General features: G+C 38.0%; 1 protein-coding gene across 11 annotated transcripts in view; it reads right to left on the bottom strand.

Annotated features, from left to right (window-relative positions):
- The window catches only part of DOP1B (DOP1 leucine zipper like protein B), a 53,433-nt gene that overhangs the window by 23,447 nt on the left and 12,299 nt on the right, over nt 1–17,687 (bottom strand). For 10 of the 11 annotated variants that reach the window (XR_008236301.1, XR_008236299.1, XR_008236298.1 and 7 more), the window contains exons 3-16: nt 16,325–16,506; nt 16,060–16,230; nt 13,418–13,607; nt 11,908–12,006; nt 11,062–11,185; nt 10,267–10,364; nt 9,698–9,812; nt 7,096–7,216; nt 6,476–6,595; nt 5,771–5,876; nt 5,137–5,328; nt 3,603–4,296; nt 1,796–2,067; nt 847–999 (exon numbers count right to left, since the gene is read on the bottom strand). Coding sequence is in view for 6 of the 11 variants with exons in the window: in XM_052794597.1 (XP_052650557.1) it covers nt 847–999; nt 1,796–2,067; nt 3,603–4,296; nt 5,137–5,328; nt 5,771–5,876; nt 6,476–6,595; nt 7,096–7,216; nt 9,698–9,812; nt 10,267–10,364; nt 11,062–11,185; nt 11,908–12,006; nt 13,418–13,607; nt 16,060–16,230; nt 16,325–16,506 (2,637 nt within the window). In the remaining 5 variants the exon portion in view is untranslated. The remainder of the gene's footprint in view (nt 1–846; nt 1,000–1,795; nt 2,068–3,602; nt 4,297–5,136; nt 5,329–5,770; nt 5,877–6,475; nt 6,596–7,095; nt 7,217–9,697; nt 9,813–10,266; nt 10,365–11,061; nt 11,186–11,907; nt 12,007–13,417; nt 13,608–16,059; nt 16,231–16,324; nt 16,507–17,687) is intronic. The other variant, XM_052794601.1, reaches the window with a different exon arrangement.

The following is a 17,687-nucleotide window of genomic DNA, read 5'->3' on the forward strand; positions in this document are numbered from 1 at the left end:
GCACAACCCAAACTTAACAGCCACAGTGTTTGTAGGAGCAGAAAAACGTGCCAATACACCAAAAATGTATTTCAGGACTCTTGTGTATAAACATTTTAGTCTTGGTTTGATGTTAGGTAGGTTTAAAAATTAGACGACAAATGGGAAGACATTGGTATATTAGGCAGTGCTTATTATTGGTAATTTTGTTTGAAAACTTCTAAAAGATTTCCAAACTTTTAAGTTTCAGAATTGCAAAAGCAAAGATATGAAAACAATACCAAAGACTGAAGATGGCTGTTTTAAGTTTTATTGTGCAAGGCAGTTCCCACAAATATACTGTAAGTTATTAAAGAACTGTTCTGTCATTAAACTAGGCAAGAAAAATAATTAATAACTGGCTCACTTAAAATACAGCTTACTTATTATGAGATCTAAATACTAAGGTGGACACAGGGGCAACATTATGTTGACATACACTTACAAGTTAATAAAGTCTTTTGTTGGAATATGAAGTCTGCAAAATCAATACAAAATTAAATTATTTTAGAGTTATTGGTGGAGCTGGGTCAGTTTGGAAATAATGACAAAACCTACAAGTTTTTAGATACTACATGATTTGGGCTGAAAGTAAAATAGCTCCAGCATTGACTGATAGAGCTTGTATCCAAGGATTAAATTTAGCCATAGTCCCATGATGAATAAATCCCAGGGAATTGTAAAGGTGAGGACAGAGTCTGTTGGACTCTTAGAGGACAGAGGGACCATGGGAGTGAAGTCATTGGGTTGAAGGGAACTGGAGGCAGTCTGGGAAGCACTGGAACAACTCTACAGTGATGAAGGGGCTTCACTGAATACAGGACTTACTTTATCATGATCCAGAAGCGCGTGGCAGATAATGTCTTCGCAGATATTTGCTGATGGTGCCAAGCAGTGCAGCCTGTAGAACAGTTCCACACAGGCAATATGATGCTCCCGTGTCTCTTTGTTCAGTTGATTCCAGAGCACGCAAGCTACTCTCTAGGGAAAAACAACAACAACAACAACAACTAATAATAATAATAATGATAATAATAATGTGCCATTTCTTTCCTGACTTAAAAGCTTTCCATTGCATAAATGCCCTCTATTACCAAAAGGGATTTCCAAATCGTCTTAGTTTAGCAAAGAGCAAGAATTCAGGTCATACACTCAGACCTAAAGGAATGCAACTTTCCTACCCTAGTAGGGCAGGTAATTAAAATGTATGTGCACCAGAAGTTAAGAAAAGCATTTCTCTTTCTATTTTCTGGGTCAAAACTTAACATATTGTGTATGTGTCAGGCACAGCAATTGGAAACACAGTAATTAAGAAAATACCTCATACCAACACTATCAGTAAATGGTCAGGAGAAGGAAAGCATCTTTGAAATATATATACTCAAAACAAGGAGAAGGGAATGTTTTCATAATTATTCACCCACTAACATTTTCTCTTATCTGAAAACTTAGAGTGGTATCAAAGTTCTCTAAAGGGTAGCTTTCAAGCTAACGAAACCTTCAAGTCAGAAATCAACTATACCTACCCACCAAGAATTTGGGCACAAAACGAACTGGCAATTTGAAAATAACCTGCCACTTTTGAACATCCTGTTCGGAAGCACATGAAGAAGTATGCAATTGCTTTCAAATGCTTGTGGAAGCAAAAAATGGCAGTGTGTCATTGTAACACAAACATGCTGCCCCCAAACATCCATGCAAATAACATTTGCTTTCCCACCCCATCCTTAGAGGTTCAGTGTAGATGGGCAGTAAAAAAGAAAAAGAAAATTGACACCTGGTAGAAATCTGTTTTCTCTGAGATGATCTTTAGAACTCCAGGAGCAATGGGAGGAAGGGTGACCATCTGTAGCTTTCCAAAGAAGGGGTTGTGGCCAGACACTTTGTACCGCTTCATTCTGTCTTCTATCACAAGTGCCAGTGACTGGGAATGGTTGATCACCTCCAGGAGTGTGAAGATGGACACGTTCTGAACATAGCAGTCACTCACACAACAGCATATTGTCATTAAGGACTTCAGCCACAGAGGGAAGCTGGCATCACAACCTCCTCAGAAGATAAGTGAGAAAAAAGTTTTTGAATAATCTCAAGGTTATGGTCATGTTTTCAAGAATTCTTCAATCAAGCTCAGAGGACCAAGAGATAAAAATGACCGCCCATATTCAACTGTCATGCTATCATCAAGTCCCTTACTTCAGAAGGGACTTGCTTCAAAGCAAGTTATATTCTTTTCCCTATTTCTCCCAGCAGAAAGCCCTTGCAGGAGCTCAGTAACCCAGTAACTAGTGGATTTCTGCTTTCCAGTTTATGTTTATTCACAACTAGTTTTTACAGCTGCTGTTTTCCAGATGTCACTGTCAAAAACAACAACAGAGGTCTGCTGATCCAAGGATGCTTTCAGGTAGCTTTGAGGCGTATCATTTCAGAAACCATGAAGCACACAAGGAACTGATATGGCTAACAGCACGTCAAGCCATCTTTGCCTCTCTGATTATTTGTGAATAATCAGATACAGCTTTATTAAGGCTTAACTGGAGACAGTCTGAAGTATGAGTTCATACTTCTGGCTTCAAAACCAAATGTTTTAACTGCTTTACTACCACAACAAAATGACCACTCTTCCTTCTCCACATCAGACAATTTCTGTATCACATTCAACCCAGACCTTCATTATCAGAGTTTCTTCCCTTTTGGCTTTAAACCTTGCTGTATTCTCTAGGGTATACAGTTGAAAAGAATTTTGAAAATAAGCTTCTATAATCCTGGGATGATATTCCAAAGAAACACAATTATGAAAGCAAGCCTTCTAAGTTCAGCTACATTGCTGATCACATGGAAGGCACTGCAAACATGCAAAAGTGTTCATGTCAAGCAGACAGCTCACCCATGTAGATGATGGGCATATCATCAATTTGCTAAGGAAGACAGTGGTGAGCTGAGGAAGAGAACCCAATTTTCCAGTTTCCCACCGCTCCACTCATTACAAACCTATCTTGTCAACCAGCCTTCAGGCCAATAACTGCTCCTGCTAAAGCTAATGAACTTGTATTCCCAGAACAAAGAGGCCTTCCAATTATACAAGATTATTCTTATATGTTAGCTTACATCAGACTCCTTTGAATTCTGAGGGTTAGGGAAAGAGCTGTTTGCTTCTGTTACAGTTTTGAGCTCCAGTTTTTCACCTACACCCATCTTCCCCTAACACATCCTTTTTTTTGGGGGGGGGGGGGGGGGGGAGGGGCAGGGATGGACATGGATGGGGGAGGACAGATTTCCTGAAAATCCTGAACCATGCCACAAGGCTCTACAGGCCAGAAAGTCTTTTCATCCCTTCAGCTACAAGTTTTGTAGTGAAAACTTTCAAAAGGATGTGATTTTAAAAAGCTTGGTAAAAATTGTCCCTCAGCTGCAAGACACAAAACACATGCTGATGCAGGTAAGTCTAATTCACAGGCAACTTGCCTTCAGCCCTGCCAAAAGGCATTACTACTGGCCCTGGTCACACATCTTGCAAATAGCCAAGCTCACACTGCTATTTGCATCCTCAGATGCTCAAGTTGCCCAGTAAAGGAATCTTTTCTTACCAGGAACCTGAAAAAGAGAGAGATACAACTGTTCCATCTCCTCCTCCGAAAGATAGACTGGGAATGTGGTACAATCCAACAAAAGGTGACAAGCTGCAGCAAAAGCTTCCTTGCAGTCACCTCTAAGGGGTCCCAAGACAAGCATCACTTGTTCCAAGTCCCACTCTTCCTCCTCCTTTTCCTTTTTATTACCAGAGATGCAGTCAGAAGGAAGAGGATTAGAACTCTTGTTCTTGAATGGTGACCCTCGAACTGAGAACAAGTCTGAAAGCATTTGTTTAAACTGAGGTACAGTGATTTGCTTTGCATCCCAGGGGCTCTTTTTCTTGCTAGCACTTTCAGGTAATCTGTAGCCATTATCTTTTTTCTCTTTTCCACTCAGATTCATTGCTGAGATGCTTTCATTACTTGTTTCTTGAAATTGCACCCCAAAAACATATTTACTGGAAAACTTGGCAACCAGTTCTTGGATGCAATACAAAGTCTTCTGAATGCTCCCCCCTTTCTTCCAGACATCATCTCTCTCAAGGGTCACAGTTGGCACCCCCAAGTGCTGAGAGAGCTCTGGGGAAGAAGTGCTTAGACCAATGCCACTGTCTTCTGACTTCAGGGGAGGGAATGGAGTCTCATCCTCCTCCTGCAGCACAGACTTAGACTCCAAGGTTATGTCCACATTTTTGTTTTTCACTGGGCTCTAAAACAGAATTGTTAATGTGGTTAATAGGGCACTGTGTAGATAATTTTAAACTATGTAGAACTGTGGCAGGCACTGGGGAACAGCAATGATGGAAAAAAACCCCTAGTATTTGCAATTTTCAGATACAGATAACTTTTACAAAATCATGAGACACAGTTATTTGTAAGCAGTTCAATTCAATTGCATTTAAAACCTAACAAATGCTTGTATAATCCTCACACCTTGACTCGTCAAACACCAACAGATCCATAGCTACAGATACTTAGCAAATGGAAATGTTTCCTTAAAATCAGTTCACCACTAGAACAGTATTACTTATGTTGGATTATTTCTAGTCAAATGCATATATTTGTTCTACTGCAAAACTTTGGCAGGCTGTGCTTTTCTGAGTCCTTTATGCCATCTCTTCCTCATTCCCTATCACCGTCTCTTGCACACAAATAATACCACATTGTGTTAAACTAAAATACTAATTGAAAGCCTTGCAGACCTAACCAGCTGTAAAGCTGGGCTTGATTTGGCAACTTGAAACTTTAGCAACTGCATGATCCTGAGTGCCTTTTCAAAACCATTAAGATCACATTCTTCTCAAGAAGTAGGATTATAGCCCCAGTTTCAGACAAGACTATACTCCTTCACTGTCACAAATAATTCAAACAAGTCAGAACTGAATACCCAGTAAGAATAACAAGGCATCAGGTAGCTCTGGAAGGGGCCAAAGAAGATAAGTTTCAAAAATCTTTATTGCTGCAGTTATCATCTAGGAGAATTAGCATTTTAAAATAAGTTATGTCACTAACAATTTTAAACATCTATGAGTAGTTGAAAAACACCTACCCCATTTCCACTTCCTGTCTCAATGTCCAAATAGGAAGGGGGCATTTGAACTTTGCTAAGCACCTTAAAACAGGTCTTCAAGGCATGAGTGAGTTCTGGTAAACCTAATACTTCCATATTTTCCAGGAGAGACTGCACCATATAACTGAGCATCTGTGGAAGATACTGAGTCTGTACTTCAGAGTAGAGTTCCTAAAATAAATAAGCATTGTTTAAAACAGTTATCACGTATTATTATTCAGCTGTCTAGCAACACTGATCAATGATTGATAGACTCAGGTCATGGATGGTTAAGCTGTACAAACTTGCTACAGTGCTATTCCTTCTACCCTAAAAATCTTACGATAGTCAGCCTGCTACTAAGATACAAAAAAGTCCCAGGAAGCAAAAGGTAAACTTTTTCATTCCTTTCTTCGAATCACCATATTTTAAAATGCAAACAATTCTTATTTTGCTAGGCAATAGCACAGGTAGCCACATATAAGTCAGCACATAAAACTATACTTTACAGGATAGAGCATGCATATGCCCATGTATGTCAATTGGCCTACTTTCATTTTAGGTAATCACAATATGAATTATTTGATTTTAAGTCTCTTAAGACTTTGAAGCAGTGAACTTCAGGTTGCCTTACCAAAGGAATCACGTCAAGAAGAAACACCAATAGTGTGCAGAGCTCTGAAATTGTAGGAGGAGTGCTAATATTTTCAAGAGGATATCTCATCTGTGTGGATTTGTTTCTGGATTAAGAGAAACATTATTTTGTAAGATTTTTTCCTGTCAAAATTCTTGTTACAATCAAAAAGCTTCATCAAAACCAGCACAAAATACTGAACAGCTATGCTTTCTGAAGGAAAGTAAAATGGGACTTCTAATATAGCAGGATAAAATATTCTGTCAAAACTACTAAAACTGTAGCATGTGGGATGATAAAGTGCTTCTAATTTTCAGATTGAATCTTGATACATGATCTTACTACTTAAAGTATAATCTTCTCTCTTATGTTTAGAAAGAGATAAAAAGATAGATTTTAATTTTTCTTCAAAAAACATTCGTTCTTCCAAGGAAGACCTCTCCACCTCCCCTCCCAAACCTTTTCCTCCTTTAGCTGTCATTTGGAAAGTAATTTCTTTTGTTCTCAGGTTGCTAGTTTCTGTCTAATTGTTTACCTGTTTGCATTCTTGAATTATTTTAGGATGCAACTTACGTATCCGTCTGATTCTAACATGTATTATGTCCCTTCCAGAATTTAAATGCTTCGGTAAACTTTATTATCATATGCGGATAGCTCTTAAATAGTATTTTTAAGAGAAGCACTATTGTTTGACAACATAAACACCTGAAACAATCTTCGAAACATTTGGTCATGTAATCCCAAAGAAAATCCGTGCTTAAGGATGTGATCAACAAATTGACTGTTTTGACAATTTCCGAAGCATTTTTGTTCTCTTTGATTGCACTGTGTGAAAGGGGAAAAAAGGAAAAAAAAAGAAACAATTGTCAGTGAAGATTCTAAGAGCATGCACATTACAGTATCAGCTGATGTGTTCTAAAATCTTTTTTCCCCTTTCTCTACAAGCTAAAAGACATTGATTGTTTTAAAGCAAGGACTAAGTCATTCTGGAATAGCTAGTTTCAGCATCTTTCTCCCAGATGAAAGACGAGCCTTCAACTTTGAAAATCAAAAGGCTAAGAGTTCTGTCACCAGACTGATTCTTGGCCAATATAACTGGATTTAATCAACACCAATCATATGCAGTGTAATTAATTTTCTTCTCTACTAATCAAAGAGAAATCAAGTGTTTGTGGGGAAAAAGGGAAATCATAGAAAAATCTCGTCTTCTATACAGAAGGTCACTTTGTTAAAAACCTAACCTTCCTTATATTGTTAGATTTTAATAAGTCAGCTTAATATAAATGATACAGTTTCACTTCATAGTTGAAAACTTGTAGTTATACCTTGCAAGTATGTTGCCACTTTGATTGTAGCTAAGTTTGAGATCAGAACCAAGTGCATCTTTGCAGTAGGAATAAAAGGCTCTAATAACTTCAAGGAACAGATCGCCAACCACCTGCGGCCCTACAATTGAAAGAAAAAAGAATCCAGTAGTTGCACCAAAGTGAATGCTAGGTGGCTCAGTTACAAACTTGTATAGACTTAAATTAGGGGTAGCTAAACTAAAAAACCCACAATCGGCCAAGTAGGAAGAAAATGCTTATGTGGTTTTTTAAAATGTCAGATTTTCCAGTTAAAATAAAATTAAATATGTAGTTAAATATTTGCTGGTTTTTTTTTTTTTAATTCTAGTTAAATACCAGGTGTTGTTCATTTTAGGAACTTTTTAAAGTAATACTTGAAAAGCCATAGCACTGGTTCTACATTATACTTACGTCACTTCCATAAGGCACCTACACTGCAACCATTTATAAGTGGGCATAATCATAACCATAAACCTGCAGTTCACGTGCCAAAAACAATCACCATGTCTGTATCCATAAGGAAAACAAGCAGATTTCCCAATACACATTTAACATAGTAGCCTTATTTAAATTTTGAGAGACAGAAGCTGGAAAAATAGGCAAATTGAAATGTTCAAATGCCTAAATATATCTAAAAAACTGCATATTTATAAACAGTTTTAAGAAAAAAGTATAAGTTAGGTGTGTGCTGACAACTGCACCCAGTTTTCAAGGGTCAGCACTTTTTTGTTTTATCTGAAATTGTCTATAGAGGAGGTGAACAAATAATAAGTACAATACCCTAAACATGGAACAAATAAAAAAAATTAGTGTATAAAACATTCCAATGAGTGCTTCTAAAATGGAAAAAAAACTTAAAGTGACTAAGAGTAGCAGGGCAAAGATTCTTATGCCAAATCCACTTCAAAAGAAAGTCAAAGTCATATTGTCTTAAGGCTCAAGAAGTTTTATTTTGTGTGCTGACTTGGAACAGAAAGACTAAACCGAATAATGCAGATCAGCTAAATAATCCTTACTGTAGTTCAGATTAACACTGATTGTCAGCCAAATAAAACATACAATAAGGTAGTATCTGTCATCTACTTTCGAAATTAGATTAATCAAGAAATTTATAATGTAACAACCTTAGTTAACTGTCCCTTCTTCAGCATTTTTGTCAGGAAATAAAAATGCTTTATGTAAGAGGCTTTAATCATGATAGATTTTTTTTTAAAAACTGCTGAAAACCAGCTAAAACCAGTGGAAGGAAAGATGAGAACCACTGTCTTACAAACAGACTAACAACTGCTTCTACTAAGGTAGCATTCATTTGTTAGACAAGCCATACAGAATCCTCATCTTTCTTGCCAGTGCTTTGATAATTCTTTAACAGGAAATGTGCTTAAAAGGACTTTCCTGACCCATGAAAGAAGATAAGCTTATCAGAATACAGAAGCCTGCAAAACCAACTGCCACTTGAGCATTTAGACTCAGTACATGGGTTTTATTCTAAGTCTACAGGCTTGGTCAATGGTAACATCACACCCCCACCCAGGATAATACCTAGAACAATGCTTTGGGATACAGTCAGTCATTAAGACTCTGTTAGCTTCTAACAAATACCAGTTAACCAGTCCATAGGCTACTCATACCTGTCAAATTAACAGAATATAATTTCAAAGATTTATCTGTACATGGTCCTTACAGAATACTACTAAATCCTAAAAATCTGTCAATTTACTTTGGCTTAATTTTTTGGTTCAGAGAGGAGAACTTGCGCTTTAAAATAAGGGCTGGCAAAGCCTCACCCTTCTGGTGCTGGCAACTTCATGTACACAACAGAATAGACATGTGGCAGTCAGGGAAGAGGAGGAAATTCTTCACAGCTCAGTCATGAACTCTCAAACTATAGCTCCCACAGCAGTGTCAGGCCAGCACAAGCTGGTAGTGCCACTGACAGAGGCACCCCTACCTCTCCACAACTGTAACAGGTTATTTCCAGCTGGGGCACCTGCAGGTAAGTGGTACTGCCCACTTTGGCAGCAGTATCACCATAGGCTAGCTGCCTGGGGGACTACAGTGTCTGGAAAAGCAACACAGTCATGAGAGTCTGATGCAAGTGTATAGGAAGGCCTGCAAGCACAGCCAAGCACTGGAAACAAACCCAGGCAATAGTACTGGTGGTTTTCTAGATAGAAGCCGCTTTATCAGACAGCACAAAAAGAGGCCTGACAGTATGTTAGAGCATAAGCTCGAAGGAATGAATTGAGCAGAATATTGAGACTAGGGCAGAAGTGGTTCTTTTTAACTGGCCCCTCAGTTCTGGGCATGGAAGAGCATTATCCTCACTAGGACGCTACACAGCGGAGTGCTCTGCAGAAGAGCCAGAGATAACCTGGAGAGGGTGCTTGCTCCAGAGCACCGTTCTGAACCAGGTCCAAGGCAAGGAACACAGCCCCCTGCACGCTAATACACAACGCACACATATTCAGAATTAGGAAGAATTGTGCAGGATGTTGTCTTGAGTCCTACTGTCAAAGGCAATGAACACCAAGTTGTAACAGTTGTTAGCAGCCATAACAGAAGTGACAAGCAACCTTACCTATTTCAGGTTTGTCAAGGAGACTGATTAGGATGCGGAAGGGTTTCAAATAAGCTTGATGCCGTTCCTCTGTATCAGACTCTGGGAATTTCTGATGTAGAATTTCAGTCAAACTCTAGTAAAAAGAAAACATCAAAATGTTATACGTAGAAGAGTGATTGCCATTTTATTAAGACCTGAAGTGTTTCTAAATTTGATTTTGTTTAGTAGTGACTGCAATTGAACATCAATTTTCCATACAGGGTACACAAATCAATGACATTTTCTCATTGTCTGTACTCAAGAGCTGATCTTATTCAGAGAAACATTTTTAAATAATTCAGGTAGCTCATCAAAGATGCTACCCTTTGGTTTCATTAGATTCCATTTGTATTGTAAGCACATACAATATTGGGATAAATACAGCACAGCAGGCATTCAGATAGATGAAAATATAACCACTAAAAGGATGTTATCTTTAGGGACAGAAAATGAAGGACAAACCAAGTGGCACAGTGAACAATTCTAGACGCAGTTTGCGCTAACATTTAAAAGGATCATAAATATATCTGTATACAATGAACACCAACCTCAACCAAAAGATCTTTAGAATATTTTCCAAAGAAATAAATAGCATGGTCTTCAGAAGTTGAGTCTGGAGCAAAAGTACCACCTTTAATATCAGAGCCTATAAGATAAACAGAGGCATCAGGAGTACAGAGATTCACTACACACACATAATTTATACTAATATTGAAATTACACTGCATTTTTAACCTTTGTCATTTCAACACTTTGCTTGAAACTAGCTCACATACGGCCCACATATCACAGTTTGAGGCATCCTGATGTGCTATACTGAACATAAATCAAAACCAAGGCCAGATCCAGACATGGGGTCAGCAAGGGCAGCCTTCATGCAACTACATGGCTGCAGCTCTCGCCCTGTCACTTTTAGGCTCCTCTTATGCTGTTAAAATGAGGCAGATGGGGAGAAGCTATTGCTCTCTTATAGCCCCTCCTCAACAATTAAGACCACATGGGAATTAACAGACTATTACTCCCAGAAGAGCAAGGTTAAAATAGCACCCCACTCCTTTCAGTCCACTGAACCACTTCAGAATGAACTGTGGACAGGACCAGAAATAACTCATCAGATATCCTGTGATTCAGGACAGTGAAATGAATTCAACTCTGAAGAGAAGACCTGTTTGCCAAATGAATGCTTAATTTTATTAAACAGGTACTTAATAAATGGCCACTAAACAACACTCTATTTATCATCATTCATTAACTGCTGAAAAAGTGTATTACATTTTTAAGCACTGATTTTTTTTTCTCTTAGGTATTCAGAATATTGAATATCACTGTGTGGCGTACAGTACCTAGCAACCATGCATATAATCTTCTATTGAGTGACATGTCTCTCCTCAACAATGTCTGTGTAGCTGCTGACAGAATATAGACTAAATCAGTCCTGTGCAATAGAATACTGCTTTCGTTGCAGTCCTAGGATGAAAAACAAAGATACTTTAGCTGTTTATGAACACTGAAACAAGTCAAATTGGTAATGAGGGTTTTTTTTATACTGGTAATATTAATGTTTTGAAAAAAAAAGGCAACAAACCATCAACAACAAAATACTTTGTATACTAAAAATCTCAAGAAAGGGAATCTGACACAATTGTGATCATTTTCATATTTAAGGTACAGAGCTACAGTTAAGCTAAAAATAATAAAGACTTAATTATGTTATGCCTTAAGACTTAAAATTACTTGCTACTTTCAAAATACTGACTATACTACTAGGTAAATTAGGAAATGATGGGGAACAGCTCTTGTTTCAAGTAATATCTTCTTTCCTAGTCTTTAACAGAAGGATCTTAGTTTAGTGCAAACAATTCCAAACGAACTACTTGAAAAAGGAGTTTGATATTTTTTCCATATGCAGTTTCTCAGGCCTGAATACTTCAAGCACCTTCCAAATATCATGCAATATTCACTGTGAAAGTACATCTTCACTTGAAGCTGTAAGGAGTCTGAGAAGCAGCAGTGTCTCCTCTGCTATTAAAATTGATGAGGGAACAAGAAACTGCAAAATCTGTTCATTGATTTTGAAGGTACAAAATTCAGACATTTGGTAATAACAGAGGTAGGAGCTGGACTGGTTTCACAGAAGACACCTTCTTGCACAAGGTGCGCATGTGACAATACCAAAATAGTCCTCTTACCAAAGCTGTATAAAATGGGAAGAAGAAGAGAATCACTTCTAAAGTGTTTCTTTGCACAAGAACATTTGAATCCAATACTGATACACACAAAGACTTTATCTGTAAAAGGAAAAGAAAGCAACATGTGTTTTACTTCATGATAACATTTAAACTACAATCACTGTTAATAATCACAAGAAGGAAAGAAAGCAAACTTGGTTACATGTGAACAATATCTTTTTCAATAAGAGGATAATTACTCAGCCATTTAACTCCTGCCCCCAAAATGAGTTAAAAAAAAGTTTTGTGGAATACTGTTAAAAGAATAGTTAATACTTACAAAATACTTGGTTTTGTAACAATACAGAGTGTCACAGCATGACATCACCATGTCATGAGAATAAGAAGAATGTGAAGCCTCACAAAATGCACGTATTAAAGTACTCTAACTAGCATTAGTTATTCCATCACTCAAGTTTAACATAAATTACTACCTCCTGAAGATTTCCATTTTACTGAAAAAACAAAAAGACACTAAATTTCAGAATTGTCTTCCAGAACTGCACTTTGAGAAATCCACATTAAACATTGTATATACTGTATTACAGAAAAGCTGGTCTTCAACCTTAAATGCAAATTCAGAACAGGTACAGAAAACACGTCATGTTTATCTTCTGATTTGAAACAGCCAGTCTTTTAAGGATGTATGTAGTACCGATTACCAAAAACTGCAGAAGCTTCAGAAGACTTGCATTCTGCAGGCTAACCAAAATGTGTATGGGAGATTCTCTGCTATATTCCAGGCAAGATGCTTCCATGAAGTAACCATATTAAGCAATTCCAAAATGTGGACATTTCAGCCTCCCTTTCTCTCTCTCCAAAATATTTTTAAAAGCATGTGTCGTGGTTTAACCCCACCTAGCAACTAAGCACCACACAGCCGCTCACTCGCTTCTCCTCGGTGGGATGGGAGAGAGAATCAGAAGAGTAAAAGTAAGAAAACTCGTGGGCTGAGATAAAGACAGTTTAATAGGGGTAAAGCAAAAGCCACGCGCGCAAGCAAAGCAAAACAAGGAATCCATTCACCACTTCCAATCAGCAGGCAGGTGTTCAGCCATCTCCAGGAAAGCAGGGCTCCATCACATGTAATGGTTACTTGGGAAGACAAAACACCATAAATCCGAATGTCACCCCCTTCCTTTTTCTTTCCCCAGCTTTATATGCTGAGTAGGATGTCATAGGGTCTGGAATATCCCTTTGATCAGTTGGGGTCAGCTGTGTCCCCTCCCAACTTCTTGTGCACCCCCAGCATCCTTGTGGTGTGAGAAGCAGAAGAGGCCTTGACTCTGTGTAAGCACTGCTCAGCACAAATCCAAAACATAGCCCATACTAGCTACTGTGAAGAAAATTGACTCTATTCCAGCCAAAATCAGCACAGCATGTTGTCCTAATTTAATACAGAGAAGGCACAATCTGCTAGTGTGCTGGTATTATGGTGGATAAGACTGTTCTATGAGTGCAATGAACTTACTGTGAGCTTATAATCAGCGCCGAGCATGTACTTCTGCTGTTTTCCAGACAGCTCTCTGTTGATATGACTGACAACAAAAAGAGAAGCAGGCAGCCTGATGGATGGGCTGACCAGGACACCGCCCCAGAGTGCTCCATAGAACACTTCTTGGCCCATCAACAACGAAAGCTTCACAAGCACAGCATCTGTTCTGTATGGAAATATATTTGACATGAGAAAATAGATTTTTGTTAGTTCAGTTTTATACCATAAAGGAAATTATACACAGAATTAGTATTGTAGTTGACATAATTTATTTAATTTCCTCATCTTTGTATTATCAGTAGTGCCCTTTTCGTGTGAAGATGGCCGCATCTGATCGTACAAAAACAATAAAAAACCACTCAATCCTTTGTCACTGTGCACACTCACTGAAACAAAATTTCTGTGCATACTTTGGAAACTTCTCCAGTAATTATCTGCAAACATTAAGCTCTGACCAAATTACTGCAGTAGCTCTGATTGCAAGATATGTATGGTGAGAGGTGTGCAATGCTGAACTGGAATTAATTTAAGCTGATGCTAGACTCTGAAAGCCAATTTTTCCAGTCTGGGAACTGGAAGATATCCTACATATTTGTACTTCCAAATGAGTGGGCTCAATCTGTAAGTCACTGAATGAAGGAAAACATGAGATAAAATAACACACTGTCAGTTATTGCACACCGGACCGGTACACTGAAATTAGTTTCAGGCAATCATATTGGAGGTCCTATGACTGACTGCTTTGGCAACCCTGTCAGTACTCCAGTATTTTACTATAATGTAGGGGTTAAAACCTCATGTGAGGAATGGAGAAGTGAGAAAAGAGGAAGAAGTCTGGCACAGAAGAAAGATCCCCCCTCCCCCCAAAAAATCTCATGTTCTGTTGCATTTCTTTATAAAGTAGCCCTCAAGCCATTTTTTCTTTTCCATTTCGTGTCTCTGTGTGTGTGTGCATGCAAACTCATGCATATGTGTGTGTTTAAGAAGGAAATAGTGTCTAGGCTGAAGCATGACCTAAGCTAGTACTTCTGCCACTTTCAGGAACAGAAGGGGATGTATTAGTGTTACTCATCAGTGTTGAAGATTCTGAAAACCTTCAGTGGAAAGTATCTCATGAAGCTGAATTTAAAATTAATCTAATACATCTTCCAACACTATCTTGGTCTATCTTTCTTGCACCAGAATCATTATGATGAGTAAACTAAAGAAAGACTTTCTCATGTAATTTTTATATTTCACAAAATAACACTAAATTAATTTTAGCATAAATCTTTCACAGTGAAATACACACTCAGTTCCTGTCTGTGATCCTGTTTGTTCAAGGCAAAGAGGAAAACAATGCCATCAAGAATAGGGGAAAAAGGTATAAAACCAGAAGTTGGACCTTGGAAGTTAATCTGCAGTTCCCATTAACTCACTACTTCAAATTTAGTCAGTTTCAAAATAAGCTCAGTCTCCCTAAAAAGGCTTCAGATAGACAGGAGATTTAGTTCCAAAGGATCCCCTTTCTCCCCCAAGTCCCCAGGAGCTAGTGCTGTAGGAAAGTGAAAACTATACACCATCATTTACAAGCCTGCCTGACAAAAAGCACATACTAAAATCAATGTTTCTGCAGCAGATGTATAAAAGGTATATACTTGTCCATAGATCTGATGTTCTGGAATTGGTAACTGAATGCTACTCACCAAATTGGGAACACATGCAATCTACTCTTAGCTGCTCCAGCAATTGATATGAGCCTTCAATTTAATACTTGTTTTTAAAAAAAGGCATTAGACGTAGAAGTATTTTGCTTATAAACGGTAATCTATGCAGCCTAGCACATCTCGCTCTTTTTTTTTTTTTTTTTTTTTTTTTTAAAGTGTACACACATCTATTTAAGATTCAAAAAGGGCAGAGAGAACAGCCAACACATCCAGATTGGTAATACAGAAGGAAGTACACTAACAATGCAACGTTTGGTGACTCTTTAAGCAAAGAAATATTTGGATGAAACCTACAGTCGTTGAGTTCTTGTAAGATCTTACAAAACAGTTCTGGTAACTGAAGTAAAACCACTACACAAACGGGTGCTGAGCTGCTCTTCTCAGCACACTTCCTGATCCTGACTTTATCGTACTGAATACCATTGCCATTACTGCCAGGGGCACCCAAGAGTGAGAGAGAAAATTTATTCCACAATAGATTTTATAAGAGTTGCCTCTTGCTCGTGTTTTCAGAACCTGAGGGTAAGTATCTGGTACAGAAATACTGGAAAGAATTCATATGCTCTCTTGTGTTACAATATTTAAATAGAATTTATCAACAGAGCAGTGGTTTGTGGAGTCAGGTTAATTATTTAGGAATTCAGAGGAGCTTTAAGAAATAGCTTTTATTCCTTTCGCTCAGCACATCCATTTTTAACCTTCCTTTTCCTCTTCTCTCCTGAGATGAAAACAGAAGAGGAAAGGGTTTTTCTACTTTAGCACTATTCATTGCACTTTCCAGAGACTCACCATTCTTCCACCCTTAGAAGCTCTTTTATCAAGCCTGCTGTATAGAAAGCTGACAAATTCCTTGAGAATTCCCTAGGAAAGCAAAATACTGTATATTGCTTTTAAAATAATATTAGTTCTCACCTGTCATAAATTTCTGATCCTTCTTCTAATCCAGGCAGCAGTCCAATTAGAAAGGCTTGAAGACCAGGCAGGAGGGACTTTTGGAGAGGAAGAAAGTATTTCTCGTACAAACCAAGGAGAACAGGCCTCACTGACATTGCTGCATTTGCCAGCAGAGGAAACAAACCAGAGCTTTTTTTTTTTTTAAAAAAAAAAAAAAAAAAGAAAAAAATTTAGTTAATTAAAATAGACTGTGAAATGCAAATGCTTTTAAAGAAAAGTTTACCTGTACAAGAATAAGTCCTTGGCAAGCCATTTTGTCCCAATAATTTTAAAGATTATTTCATAGGTTTCTAATGCCTTTAAATGTACTCCACTAGGTAGTGCTGGATGCAAACACTGAGATAATCTTTTACTGATTATCAGCCGTCTTGGCAATAGAGAATACTTCAAGTTACTCTGAAGAGCCTGTGGAAGAAAGGAGATGAGAATGAATAGCTATAATATAAACCATGATGTATATGATGGCTGCATGACAAAGGTTTCCTACTAGCAGTCTAAGAAGAAATAAATGCATTCAGGAGTTTTCTCTCATAAATGCATTTTGTTAGTGCTGAAACAGCAGAATTCTGCAACTGAGTTTTCATATGGAATCAGTCATGAACAATCTAGAAAAGTCTGGTCTTACTTTGCTTAGAAGCTGGAAAAGGAAGTCAAAGGACAGGACAGGGACAGGGTACCCTTATCGTATCTCCAGCAGAAGTAGGGAAGTGACAAGAAGAGCATCTTAGCTTTTAAGTACAGGGAATAAAGTAAGAATTAAATAACTATCTTTCTTCATAAGTTTTCATTTCACATATAGCTGAAACATAAACAAAAAACCTTCCAACCAAAGCAGGCATGATTAAATGAGACAATAACATCTTAGAGAAGTTATTTGTAATTCTGTGTGGCTACAGTCAGTAAGCTTTATTAACTACACCCACTATATTGACATATAAGTAAAAGATCTTCAAGACAGGAAATAAATAAGCATTGCAGTGTCCTGGTTTCGGCTGGGACAATTAATTTTCTTCCTAGTAGCTGGTACAGTGCTGTATTTTGGATTTAGTATGAGAATAATGTTGATAACACACTGATGTTTTAGTTGTTGCTAAGTAGCACTTATCCCAAGTTAAGGATTTTTCAGTTTCCCATGCTCTGCCAGCAAGCAGGTGCACAAGAAGCTGGGAGGGAGCATGGGCAGGACAGCTGACCCAAACTGGCCAAAGGGATATTCCATACCATAGGACGTCATGCTCAGTATATAAACTGGAGGGAGTTGGCTGGGAGGGGCTGATCACTGCTCGGCCATCAGTCAGTGGGTGGTGAGCAATTGCATTGTGCATCACTTGTCTTTTCTGGGTTTTTATTTCTCTCTCTCTCTGTTATCTCTCTTTTCATTACTACTACTACTATTATTAATATTTTATTTTATTGCAATTATTAAACTGTTCTTAACGCACGAGTTCTACTTTTTTTTCCCAATTCTCCTCCCCATCCCACCGCAGTGGGGGGAAGAGTGAGACAGTAGCTGAGTGGTGCTTAGTTGTTGGCTGGGGTTAAACCAAACATGCCGACAAGACAGTTCTCTGGAAAAAACAAACTGT

This window comes from Harpia harpyja, chromosome 8 (genome assembly GCF_026419915.1).
Source record: "Harpia harpyja isolate bHarHar1 chromosome 8, bHarHar1 primary haplotype, whole genome shotgun sequence".
NCBI lineage: Eukaryota > Metazoa > Chordata > Aves > Accipitriformes > Accipitridae > Harpia > Harpia harpyja.